The sequence below is a fragment of the Bombina bombina genome, chromosome 9, assembly GCF_027579735.1.
Source record: "Bombina bombina isolate aBomBom1 chromosome 9, aBomBom1.pri, whole genome shotgun sequence".
Classification (NCBI taxonomy): Eukaryota; Metazoa; Chordata; class Amphibia; order Anura; family Bombinatoridae; genus Bombina; species Bombina bombina.
Genome location: NC_069507.1, coordinates 257,015,857 through 257,030,072, shown reverse-complemented (window position 1 = coordinate 257,030,072; position 14,216 = coordinate 257,015,857). Strand labels below are relative to the sequence as shown.

The window sequence follows — 14,216 nt, the reverse complement described above, 5'->3', positions numbered from 1 at the left end:
CCTGACACATCCTTTAATAATCTCACCAGCCCAGAGACCTTTAGCTCATTGGACCGTATCCTTAGACTGGTCACATAATGCCTTTACAAAATTCTAAATACCACAGTTTTCAGTACTTTAAATAAATCTTCCCTGTGCTCTACAGTCTTGGCACTCAACACTAGAGCCAATCACAGCCCATATAGCTAAGCCATTACCGCTCCCCCAGCAGCTCGTTGCTACGGGTGGGATAGAGAGCCTGTGAGCTGTGTACATGTGTACCACTCTCCTCCCTTAGCAACGACCACCCAGAAACAAGTTAATATTCAGTCTAATGGCTCAGTCAATACAGCCTCTCACTGGCTCTATCATTCCTAGACTTCTCTTGAATAAATTGTGCCACTACAGGGGTTGTAGTGAAGGCTGCAGAAAGCAAGTGCGATTTCAATGAAAGTTTTGAAAATGGAACATGCACATTTTTTACATAAAACTACATCCGCAGATAAAAAAAAGCATATGCAATGTGTATAGGCAAGCTGTGAATTCTATGCATTCCTGTAAACTGGTAGCTGCTATTTATTATATATGATAGTTAAAGGTAATCACCTATCACTGCATAACCTCCAGGCAAGATTTTATACACAATTCCATCAAACAGAATCCCATTGGGGAACAGGTAGGCCATCAATTCACCCACAATCCTTCCAAACGAAGCACCTAAAAAAATATTTGGGATGCAGAGAACTCAAACTCAGAAGCCAAACAAAATATGTGAAACCATTTATAGATACTACATTATCTCAGTACCATTACACATGATGTTAATCACTATAGAGCATTTTATTAGTGAATGTATCATTTACATCCATATATGTTTCTAAATTCTATTACATAAAATATTGTAGGTTCTCTATTTTTGTGCTAATATTACAGGAGCAACGTTGTTTTATCATCTGAGAGTCTAGGAAACTCAAGCATCTGCATGTCAGATACTACTGGTGCACTAAATACACCACATAATGGGGCCTATTTATTAAAGGTCTTGTGGACCTGATCCGACAGTGCGGATCAGGTCCGCAAGACCTCGCTGAATGCGGAGAGCAATACGCTCTCCGCATTTAACATTGCACCAGCAGCTCACAAGAGCTGCTGGTGCAACGCCGCCCCCTGCTGATTTGCGGCCAATCGGCCGCCAGCAGGGAGGTGTCAATCAACCCGATCGTACTCGATCGGGTTGATTTCCGGCGATTCCTGTCCGCCTCATCTGAGCAGGCGAACAGGGTTATGGAGCAGTGGTCTTTAGACCGCTGCTTCCTAACTGGTGTTTCTGGCGAGTCTGAAGACTCGCCAGAAACACGGACCCACAAGCTCCGTTCGGAGCTTGATAAATGGGCCCCAATGTGTTTATGGTGGCTCACTCTAAAATTCATTTTGGATATGGCTTGAGCGCTACTCCAATGTTCTAAGCCTAGGGTGAGAAAGTAGTGCAGTTCTTCATGTTGTTATTTGCTATAATATTAATAATATTGCTGTGCTAAGCACAGAGTGAGCAAGTAGTGTAGTTCTTTATATTGCTCTGTGCTGTAGTATTAATAATGGTTTGCTAAGAGGAGGATAAGCAAGCAGTGCAGTTCTTCATGTTGTTATTTGCTATAATATCAATAATATTGCTGTGCTAAGCACTGAGTGAGCAAGTAGTGTAGTTCTTCATGTTCCTCTGTGCTGTAGTATTAATAATAATGGTGTGCTTAGCCAAGGGTGAGAAAGTAGTGTAGTTCCTCATGTTGCTCTGTGCTATACTATTAATAATAATGGAGTGCTAAGCCAAAGGTTAGCAAGTAGTGTAGTTCCTCATGTTGCTCTGTGCTATACTATTAATAATAATGGAGTGCTAAGCCAAGAGTGAGCAAGTAGTGTAGTTCCTCATGTTGCTCTGTGCTATAGTATTAATACTAATGGTGTGCTTAGCTAAGGGTGGGCACGTAGTACAGTTCTTCATGTTCCTCTGTGCTATACTATTAATAATAATGGAGTGCATAGCCAAGGGTGAGCAAGTAGTGCACTTCCTCATGTTGTTATTTGCTATACTATTAATAATAATGGTGTGCTTAGCCAAGGGTGAGCACGTAGTACAGTTCTTCATGTTCCTCTGTGCTATACTATTAATAATAATGGTGTGCTTAGCCAAGGATGAACAAGTAATGCAGTTCCTCATATTGCTCTGTGCTATACTATTAATATTAATGGTGTGCTTAGCCAAGGGTCAGCAAGTTGTGCAGTTCCTCAAGTTGCTCTGTGCTATACTATTAATACTAATGGTGTGCTTTGCCAAGGGTGAGCAAGTAGTGCAGTTCCTCATGTTGCTCTGTGCTATACTATTAATACTAATGGTGTACTTAGCCAAGGGTCAGCAAGTTGTGCAGTTCCTCAAGTTGCTCTGTGCTATACTATTAATACTAATGGTGTGCTTAGCCAAGGGTGAGCAAGTAATGCAGTTCCTCATGTTGCTCTGTGCTATACTATTAATAATAATGGTGTGCTTAGCCAAGGGAGAGCAAGTTGTGCAGTTCCTCAAATTGCTATGTGCTATACTATTAATACTAATGGTGTGCTTAGCCAAGGGTGAACAAGTAATGCAGTTCCTCATGTTGTTATTTGCTAAAATATTAATAATAATGATGTGCTAAGCACAGGATGAGCAAGTAATGCAGTTCCTCATGTTGTTCTGTGCTATGCTATTAATAATAATAATCAAAAGAAAGAGAGAAAGGGGTGCCTCATAGTGTATCTCAAAAGACAATGGGGCCTATTTATCAAAGGTCTTGCCGGCCTGATCCGACAGTGCGGATCAGGTCCGCAAGACCTCGCTGAATGCGGAGAGCAATGCGCTCTCCGCATTTAGCATTGCACCAGCAGCTTACAAGAGCTGCTGGTGCAACGCCGCCCCCTGCAGACACGCGGCCAATCTGCTGCCAGCAGGGGGGTGTCAATCAACCCGATCATATTCGGTCGGGTTGATTTCCAGCGATTCCTGTCCACCTCATCAGAGCAGGCGGACAGGGTTATGGAGCAGCGGTCTTTAGACCGCTGCTTCATAACTGCTGTTTCTGGCGAGTCTGAAGACTCGCCAGAAACACGGGCCAACAAGCTCCGTTCAGAGCTTGATAAATGGGCCCCATAATGTGGGAAATAGGTGAAAATACATTAACAAGATTGGTGGCATCGTACTGTTACGCTGGGCTGGAGAAACAAACGGATTTCTACTTGTTTCAAAATATCCACTCCTCTGGCTAGAGCGCTTACTCCACCTCTGACAGTGGACCCAAAAAAAGAATATGGCACGGCAGACAGCGAACAACTTACAGGATAATATAAAAACAATCTTTTATTGTTTGAAACTGCAACGCGTTTCTCAACCACACACTGGTGGTTTCTTCAGGCAGGTAAAAACTGAATACAATACCCTGCAAATGCCGATTTTTAAATACACATTGGAACCGGAAGTTGTTTCAAAAGGGCCAATCGTATACATTGTATCAAAATATCCATTGTGTCAAATATCTAATGTATCAAAAGCAAAGTTTTTCTAACTTTATAACAATTACAAATGTGCATTTCAAAATATCAGGACATAGGGTCCTATTTATCAAAGGTCTTGCGGACCTGATCCGACAGTGCGGATCAGGTCCGCAAGACCTCGCTGAATGTGGAGAGCAATACGCTCTCCGTATTCAGCATTGCACCAGCAGCTCACAAGAGCTGCTGGTGCAACGCCGCCCCCTGCAGACTCGCAGCCAATGGGCTGCCAGCAGGGGGGGTGTCAATCAACCCGATCGTACTAGATCTGGTTGATTTCCGGCTATTCCTGTCCGCCTCATCAGAGCAGGCGGACAGGGTTATGGAGCAGCGGTCTTTAGACCGCTGCTTCATAACTGCTGTTTCTGGCGAGTCTGAAGACTCGCCAGAAACACGGGCCCACAAGCTCCGTTCGGAGCTTGATAAATGGGCCCCATATAATGGACATGGGAATCAATTGTGCAATAAAAATTAAATAAAAACCATATTCTTATCAGATCGTGGCAGAATTCAAAAGTCACATGATCCGTTGTATTTAACTTCTGTCATGAATATAATGTACTATGCCACAACACAAACAATCATAAAACCTTTTAAAAACAGTTTATTCTTAACCTAGAATTAAAAGGACAGTCAACATCAGAATTTTTGTTGTTTTAAAAGATAGATAATCCCTTAATTACCAATTCCCCAGTTTTGCATAACCAACACAGTTATAATTATACACGTTTTACCTCTGTAATTACCTTGTATCTAAGCCTCAGCAGACTGCCCCTTATTTCAGTTCTTTTGACAGACTTGCATTTTAGCCAATCAGAGCTGTCTCCATGGTAAATTCACGTGCATGAGCTCAATGTTATCTAAATGAAACACGTGAACTAATGCCCTCTAGTGGTGAAAAACTATCAAAATTCATTTTGATTAGAGGCGGCCTTCAAGGTTTAAGAAAGTAGCATATGAACCTCCTAGGTTTAGCTTTCAACTAAGAATACCAAGAGAACAAAGCAAAATTGGTGATAAAAGTAAATTGGAAAGTTGTTTAAAATTACATGCCCTATTTGAAACATGCAAGTTTTTTTTGGACTTGACTGTCCCTTTAAAACCAAATGTGTCTAGATTTCACATCTGTTGGAATGCGCGGGTCTAACAATTATAGGGTCTATGTCACAGAGAAGAGAAAATGGATAGAAAAGCATACTAGAACAATGCAATCAGAGCTTAAATCCCCCCCCCCCCCCAAAAAAAAGGAGGGGGTATTACAATTGCGAATAAGTGAAAAAAAGGGGGAGAAACGAGATTCAAAATGAGAAAAAATTGAGAAAATAATAAATAAAAATAATAATAAAAAATTGATGTGAAGAATAAAAATAAAAAACTGATAATATGAAAGATCAGAATTTAAAAATGTGTAAAAATAAAATCGTCCATGGTCATATTTTATCAGACGGGTTTAAGGGATATGAGAATTGATAATGCTTATTAGTATCTAATATCGCCCAATGGAGTGTGTTGTATCTCGTGTCAAAATTTTAACAAATGAACGGCTAGATTACGAGTTTTGTGGTAAGAGGGGTGCGGTGCTAACTTGCACGTTATTGTCACCGCACACTTACCTACAGCGCTGGTAATACAGGTTTTTATAAACCCGGCATTAAAAGGCAAGAAGTGAGCGTAAATCAAAATTGTGCTCCATACCGCACTCCAATACCAGCGCTGCTTAAGTCAGCGGTGAGCTGGTTGTACGTGCTTGTGCACGGTTTCCCCATAGACATCAATGGGGAGAGCCGGCTGAAAAAAAGCCTAACACCTGAAAAAAGGAACGTAAGGCTCTGTAACACAGCACTATTGATTCCTATGGGGAAACTAAATTTATGTTTACACCTAACACCCTAACATGAACCCCGACTCTAAACACCCCTAATCTTACACTTATTAACCCCTAATCTGCCGCCCCGACATTGCCGACACCTACATTATACATATTAACCCCTAATCTGCTGCTCCAGACATTGCCAACATCTACATTATACTTATTAACCCCTAATCTGCTGCCCCTAACATCACCGACACCTACATTATATTTATTAACCCCTAATTTCCCGCCCCCAATGTCGCTGCAACCTACCTACACTTATTAACCCCTAATCTGCCGCCCCCAACGTCGCCACCACTATAATAAACATATTAACCCCTAAACCGCCGCACTCCCGCATCATAAACACTAGTTAAATATTATTAACCCTTAATCTGCGCCCCTAACATCGCCGCCACCTACCTACATTTATTAACCCCTAATCTGCAGCCCCCAAAATCGCCGCCACTATACTAAAGTTATTAACCCCTAAACCTAAGTGTAACCCTAACACCCACTAACTTAAATATAATTAAAATAAATCTAAATAAAACCTGCTACTATTAATAACTAACTAATTCATATTTAAAACTAAAAACCTATAAAATAAACCCAAACGGCTAGATTTAGAGTTTTGTCGGTAAGGACCCGAAAAGCTAACGCCGGCTTTTTTCTGGCCGCACCATAAAAATAACTCTGGTATTGAGAGTCCACATAAAGGCTGCGTTAGGCTCCAAAAAAGGAGCGTAGAGCATTTTTAACGCAGCTTCAACTCTCGATACCAGAGTTGCTTACGCAAGCGGCCAGCCTCAAAAACGTGCTTGTGCACGATTCCCCCATAGGAAACAATGGGGCTGTTTGAGCTGAAAAAAAACCTAACACCTGCAAAAAAGCCGCGTTCAGCTCCTAACGCAGCCCCATTGTTTGCTATGCGTAAACACTTCCTACGTCTGCAACTAACACCCTAACATGTACCCCGAGTCTAAACACCCCTAACCTTACACTTATTAACCCCTAATCTGCCGCTCCCGCTATCGCTGACCCCTGCATATTATTATTAACCCCTAATCTGCCGCTCCGTAAACCGCCGCTACTTACATAATCCCTATGTACCCCTAATCTGCTGCCCTAACATCGCCGACCCCTATATTATATTTATTAACCCCTAATCTGCCCCCCACAACGTCGCCTCCACCTGCCTACACTTATTAACCCCTAATCTGCCGAGCGGACCTGAGCGCTACTATAATAAAGTTATTAACCCCTAATCCGCCTCACTAACCCTATAATAAATAGTATTAACCCCTAATCTGCCCTCCCTAACATCGCCGACACCTAACTTCAATTATTAACCCCTAATCTGCCGACCGGAGCTCACCGCTATTCTAATAAATGTATTAACCCCTAAAGCTAAGTCTAACCCTAACACTAACACCCCCCTAAGTTAAATATAATTTTAATCTAACGAAATTAATTAACTCTTATTAAATAAATTATTCCTATTTAAAGATAAATACTTACCTGTAAAATAAATCCTAATATAGCTACAATATAAATAATAATTACATTGTAGCTATTTTAGGATTAATATTTATTTTACAGGCAACTTTGTAATTATTTTAACCAGGTACAATAGCTATTTAATAGTTAAGAACTATTTAATAGCTAAAATAGTTAAATAATTACAAATTTACCTGTAAAATAAATCCTAACCTAAGTTACAATTAAACCTACCACTACACTATCAATAAATTAATTAAATAAAATACCTATAATTATCTACAATTAAACCTAACACTCCACTACCAATAAATAAATTAAATACAATACCTACAAATAACTACAATGAAATAAACTATCTAAAGTACAAAAAATAAAAAAGAACTAAGTTACAAAAAATAAAAAATATTTACAAACATAAGAAAAATATTACAACAATTTTAAACTAATTACACCTACTCTAAGCCCCCTAATAAAATAACAAAGCCCCCCAAAATAAAAAAATGTCCTACCCTATTCTAAATTACTAAAGTTCAAAGCTCTTTTACCTTACCAGCCCTGAACAGGGCCCTTTGCAGGGCATGCCCCAAGAAGTTCAGCTCTTTTGCCTGTAAAAAAAAACATACAATACCCCCCCCAACATTACAACCCACCACCCACATACCCCTAATCTAACCCAAACCCCCCTTAAATAAACCTAACACTAAGCCCCTGAAGATCTTCCTACCTTATCTTCACCATACCAGGTTCACCGATCGATCCAGAAGAGCTCCTCCGATGTCCTGATCCAAGCCCAAGCGGGGGGCTGAAGAGGTCCATGATCCGGCTGAAGTCATCATCCAAGCGGGAGCTGAAGAGGTCCATGATCCGGCTGAAGTCTTCATCCAAGCGGGGCAGAAGAGGTCTTCCATCCGATTGAAGTCTTCATCCAAGCGGGATCTTCTATAGTCATCCATCCGGAGCGGAGCGGCAGGATCCTGAAGACCTCCGACGCGGAACATCCATCCTGGCCGACGACTGAACGACGAATGACGGTTCCTTTAAATGACGTCATCCAAGATGGCGTCCCTCGAATTCTGATTGGCTGATAGGATTCTATCAGCCAATCGGAATTAAGGTAGGAATATTCTGATTGGCTGATGGAATCAGCCAATCAGAATCAAGTTCAATCCGATTGGCTGATTGGATCATGACTTCAGCCGGATGATGACTTCAGCCGGATCATGGACCTCTTCAGCCCCCCGCTTGGGCTTGGATCAGGACATCGGAGGAGCTCTTCTGGATCGATCGGTGAACCTGGTATGGTGAAGATAAGGTAGGAAGATCTTCAGGGGCTTAGTGTTAGGTTTATTTAAGGGGGGTTTGGGTTAGATTAGGGGTATGTGGGTGGTGGGTTGTAATGTTGGGGGGGGGGTATTGTATGTTTTTTTTTACAGGCAAAAGAGCTGAACTTCTTGGGGCATGCCCCGCAAAGGGCCCTGTTCAGGGCTGGTAAGGTAAAAGAGCTTTGAACTTTAGTAATTTAGAATAGGGTAGGGCATTTTTTTATTTTGGGGGGCTTTGTTATTTTATTAGGGGGCTTAGAGTAGGTGTAATTAGTTTAAAATTGTTGTAATATTTTTCTTATGTTTGTAAATATTTTTTTATTTTTTGTAACTTAGTTCTTTTTTATTTTTTGTACTTTAGATAGTTTATTTCATTGTAGTTATTTGTAGGTATTGTATTTAATTTATTTATTGATAGTGTAGTGTTAGGTTTAATTGTAGGTATTTTATTTAATTAATTTATTGATAGTGTAGTCGGCGGTGTTAGGGGCAGCAGATTAGGGGTACATAAGTATAACGTAGGTGGCGGCGCTTTGCGGTCGGCAGATTAGGGGTTAATTATTGTAGGTAGCTGGCTGCGACGTTGTGGGGGGCAGGTTAGGGGTTAATAAATATAATATAGGGGTCGGCGGTGTTAGGGGCAGCAGATTAGGGGTACATAAGTATAACGTAGGTGGCGGTCGGCAGATTAGGGGTTAAAAAAATTTAATCGAGTGGCGGCGATGTGGGGGGACCTCGGTTTAGGGGTACATAGGTAGTTTATGGGTGTTAGTGTACTTTAGAGTACAGTAGTTAAGAGCTTTATGAACCGGCGTTAGCCCAGAAAGCTCTTAACTACTGACTTTTTTCCTGCGGCTGGAGTTTTGTCGTTAGATGTCTAACGCTCACTTCAGACACGACTCTAAATACCGGAGTTAGAAAAATCCCATTGAAAAGATAGGATACGCAATTGACGTAAGGGGATCTGCGGTATGGAAAAGTCGCGGCTGGAAAGTGAGCGTTAGACCCTTTTTTTAATGACTCCAAATACCGGAGGTAGCCTAAAACCAGCGTTAGGAGCCTCTAACGCTGGTTTTCACGGCTAACGCCAAACTCTAAATCTAGGCCTAAGATAGCTACACTATAACTATTAGTTACATTGTAGCTAGTTTAGGGTTTATTTTTATTTTACAGGTAACTTTGTATTTATTTTAACTAGGTAGAATAGTTACTAAATAGTTATTAACTATTTATTTAACTACCTAGCTAAAATAAATACAAATTTACCTGTAAAATAAAACCTAACCTGTCTTACACTAACACCTAACCTTACACTACAATTAAATCAATTGCCTAAATTAAATACAATTAAATAAATTAAATACAAATACCTAAATTACAAAAACAAACAAACACTAAATTACACAAAATAAAAAACAAATTACAAGATATTTAAACTAATTACACCTAATCTAATAGCCCTATCAAAATAAAAAAGCCCCCCAAAATAAAAAAAAACCTAGCCTACAATAAACTACCAATGGCCCTTAAAAGGGCCTTTTGCGTGGTATTGCCCCAAAGAAATCAGCTCTTTTACCTGTAAAAAAAAAAATACCACCACCCACACAACCAACCCCCCAAATAAAACCCTAACTAAAAAACCTAAGCTCCCCATTGCCCTGAAAAGGGCATTTGGATGGTCATTGCTCTAAAAAGGGCATTTAGCTCTATTGCTGCCCAAAGCCTATTCTAAAACTAAAACCCACCCAATAAACTCTTAAAAATCCTAACACTAACCCCCGAAGATCCACTTACAGTTTTGAAGACCGGACATCCATCCTAAACGAAGCCGGGAGAAGTCCTTAACGAAGTAGCAAGAAATCCTCAACGAATCCAGGAGAAGTCTTCATCCAAGCCGGGAGAAGTGGTCCTCCAGACGGGAAGAAGTCTTCATCCAGAGGGCATCTTCTATCTTCATCCATCCGGCGAGGAGCGGGTCCATCTTCAAGACATCCGGCGGGGAGCATCCTCTTCTTCTGACGACTACCCGACGAATGAAGGTTCCTTTAAGTGACGTCATCCAAGATGGCATCCCTTAGATTCTGATTGGCTGAGGTTGAAAAAATCCTATTGGCTGATGCAATCAGCCAATAGGATTGAACTTCAATTCTATTGGCTGATCCAATCAGCCAATAGGATTGAGCTTTTATTCTATTGGCTGATTGGAACAGCCAATAAAATGCAAGCTCAATCCTATTGGCTGATTGGATCAGCCAATAGGATTGAAGTTCAATCCTATTGGCTGATTGCATCAGCCAATAGGATTTTTTCAACCTTAATTCCGATTGGCTGATAGAATTTTGTCTGCCAATCGGAATCTAAGGGACGCCATCTTGGATGAAGTCCCATAAAGGAACCTTCATTCGTCTTTAGTCGTCGGAAGAAGAGAATGCTCCGCGCCGGCTGTCTTGAAGATGGACCCGCTCCACGCTGGATGGATGAAGATAGAAGATGCCGTCTGGATGAAGACTTCTGCCCGTCTGGAGGACCACTTCTGCCGGCTTGGATGAAGACTTCTCCCGGCTTCGTTGAGGACTTCTTGCCGCTTGGATGAAGACTTCTCCTGACTTCGTTGAGGATGGATGTCGGCTCTTCAAAACTGTAAGTGTATCTTCAGGGGTTAGTGTTAGGTTTTTTTAAGGGTTTATTGGGTGGGTTTTATTTTTAGGTTAGAGTTTGGGCAGCAATAGAGCTAAATGCCCTTTTAAGGGCAATGCCCATCCAAATGCCTTTTTCAGGGCAATGGGGAGCTTAGGTTTTTTTAGTTAGGTTTTTATTTGGGGGTTGGTTGTGTGGGTGGTGGGTTTTACTGTTGGTGGGTTGTTTGTTATTTTTTTTAACAGGTAAAAGAGCTGATTTCTTTGGGGCAATGTCCCTCAAAAGGCCATTTTAAGGGCTATTGGTAGTATAGTTTAGGCTAGGATTTTTTTTTTTTTTTTTTTTTTGGGGGGGGGGTTGATAGGGCTATTAGATTAGGTGTAATTAGTTTAAATATTTAGTCATTTGTTTTTTATTTTTTGTAATTTAGTGGGGGGTTTTGTAATTTAGGTATTTGTATTTAATTTTGTTAATTGTATTTAATTTAGGTAATTTATTTAATTGTACTGTAAGATTAGGTGTTAGTGTAAGACAGGTTAGGTTTTATTTTACAGGTAAATTTGTATTTATTTTAACTAGGTAGTTAGTAAATAGTTAATAACTATTTAGTAACTATTCTAACTAGTTAAAATAAATACAAACTTGCCTGTAAAATAAAAATAAACCCTAAGCTAGATACAATGTAACTATTAGTTATATTGTATCTAGCTTAGGGTTTATTTTACAGGTAAATTATTTAGTTATTAATAGTAGGTTTTATTTAGATTTCTTCTAATTATATTTAAGTTAGTGTGTGTTAGGGTTAGGGTTAGACTTAGGTTTAGGGGTTAATAAATTTAATATAGTGGCAGGACGTTGAGGGCGGCAGATTAGGGGTTAATAGATGTAGGTAGGTGGCGGCGATGTTAGGGGCGGAAGATTAGGGGTTAATAATATTTAAATAGTGTTTGCGATGCAGGAGTGCGGCGGTTTAGGGGTTAATATGTTTATTATAGTGGCGGCGATGTCGGGAGCGGCATTTTAGCGGCATTTTAGTGCTTGCAATCCGGGAGGGCCTCGGTTTAGGGGTTAATAGGTAGTTTATGGGTGTTAGTGTACTTTTTAGCACTTTAGTTATGAGTTTTATGCTACAGCTCTGTAGTGTAAAACTCATAACTACTGACTTTAGAATGCGTTACGAATCTTGCGGGATAGGCTGTACCGCTCACTTTTTGGTCTAAAAAAAAAAGCTTGTAATACCGGCGCTATGGAAGTCCCATTGAAAAAAGACTAATTAATTTGCGGTACGGCCAAAAAAGTGTGCGGGACAGCTGTACCTACAAGACTCGTAATAGCAGCGGTAGTGAAAAAGCAGCGACCCATATGACCCATAACGCTGCTTTTTTACTCATAACGCAAAACTTGTAATCTAGCTGGAAGTTTATAGAAAATGTAATGGTGTATCGTATGTAAGATTGAGGATTAGTGGAATTGTCAAAAGTATAAGGGGATGAAAGCACGTGTAAATCTGAATGTCTAGTGACGTGTGACACAATGCTTTAACACCATTGTGTACATGTGAAGTGTAAAGATGAGATGTGAGTGAGTGTGATCAACTCGATAATTATAAAAATGAAAGCGACGGGATTGTGTATGCAAGTCTGTAGTGATTGGTGATGGTATGAAATGTGTGTGTTTAAAGTCAAATTAACGAAAAAATATGTACCACAATGAGAAAGGAAAGGTGTATGCAGATTTGTCTATATTATGAAATGGTATGTGATAGTGTGGTTAAAGTGTGATGTCACAATAATTGTGAAACATAATAGCTGTTGTGATGTTGTGTTGCTTGAAAATTCTAAATAGCTGTTGCTATCTACTTCTTTGAAAAAGGTTTTGGATTCAATGTTATTTTGAATCCCCCAATTTGAAACGAGATCAAGATACTCAATCGATTGTGATTGTATGTTTGCAGTAAAAGTTATACCCAAGTCATTATGGTTTAGATGGGAAATGAAGGGTATATCTTTTAATAACATTGAATCCAAAACTTATTTCAAAGAAGTAGATAGCAACAGCTATTTAGAACTTTCAAGCAACCATCACAAGGGATGTATTCACAACATTCCTTTTAGCCAATTTAGAAGAATTAGGAGAAATTGCACACATTTGGACACTTTTTTAGAACATAGCAACATTCTTTATCAGAGATTTATAGATAAGGAATATCCCATATATTTATTAGATCAGGCATTAGAGAAAGCCAAGAACCTGCATAGACAGTCGATTCTCTTAAAAAAAGGACAAACACTGGCACACTATACAAAGAGATCCTGTTTTAAAAAACATTGTGAGTGAAAAACCTAAGATGGTATAGAGAAGAGCACCCACATTAAGGAATAAATTGTCTCCCAGCAAAAGAATGAAACACGCTAATTTTCATACAAAAATCAAGATTCACACTAAGAGTGGCTTATTTGGCCGCAAGGGGGAGTTCAAATGTGGAAAGAGGTTGCAACTCTTGCAAATACATTTCAGCTGGCAAAAAAAGTCTTTAAATCTACCATGACAGGAGACATTTTTCCTTTATCTGGATTTTTCAATTGCGAATCCAATTTTGTAGTTTATCTCATCGAGTGTATTTGCGGCCTACAATACATAGGTCGCACCTCAAGAAAAATAAGGATTAGATGGGGGGAGCATTTTCGTAACTGCAAAAATTGCCAAAAGAAAAAAAATAAAATATAGTATTCCAAATAACTGTCTAACCAATCACTCCGGAAATAACCACATTTACAAATTTTTACCGATAGACCACATTCCCAAATCTTTGGACTATAACAGACTCACTAGACTCAGACAACGAGAGAGGTTTTGGATTTTTAAACTAAAAACTCTGACACCATTGGGTCTCAATGCCAACATAGATTTGGCTGCATTCAATTGAATTTTTTCAGATACACTTGTATAAGGAATGACACCACAAGGTCTCAAAACTAACATTTTGTTGCACTTTATTTACTTTGCCTACTAACACCATTGAACATATGGATATATTCACACCATAATAACACATCACAGCGTCCATTATGTTTCACAAATATTGTGACATCACACTTTAACCACACTATCATCATTTCATAATATAGATACATCCACATACACCTTTTCCTTTCTTATTGTGGTGCATTAGTTGTACACATATATATATATACATTTTTTTCGTTAAGACTTCAAACACACACATTTCATACCATCACCAATCACTACAGACTTGCATACACAATCCCGTTGCTTTCATTTGTACAATTATCGAGTTTATCACACTCGCTCACATCTTATCTTTACACTTCACATGTACTGTACAC

General features: G+C 39.6%; 1 protein-coding gene across 4 annotated transcripts in view; it reads right to left on the bottom strand.

The window, feature by feature from the left end:
* Positions 1 to 14,216, bottom strand: part of CLCN1 (chloride voltage-gated channel 1) — a 384,315-nt gene that overhangs the window by 27,457 nt on the left and 342,642 nt on the right. For all 4 annotated transcript variants that reach the window (XM_053692781.1, XM_053692784.1, XM_053692782.1 and 1 more), the window contains one exon: positions 586 to 696. In XM_053692781.1, the coding sequence (XP_053548756.1) occupies positions 586 to 696 (111 nt within the window). The remainder of the gene's footprint in view (positions 1 to 585; positions 697 to 14,216) is intronic.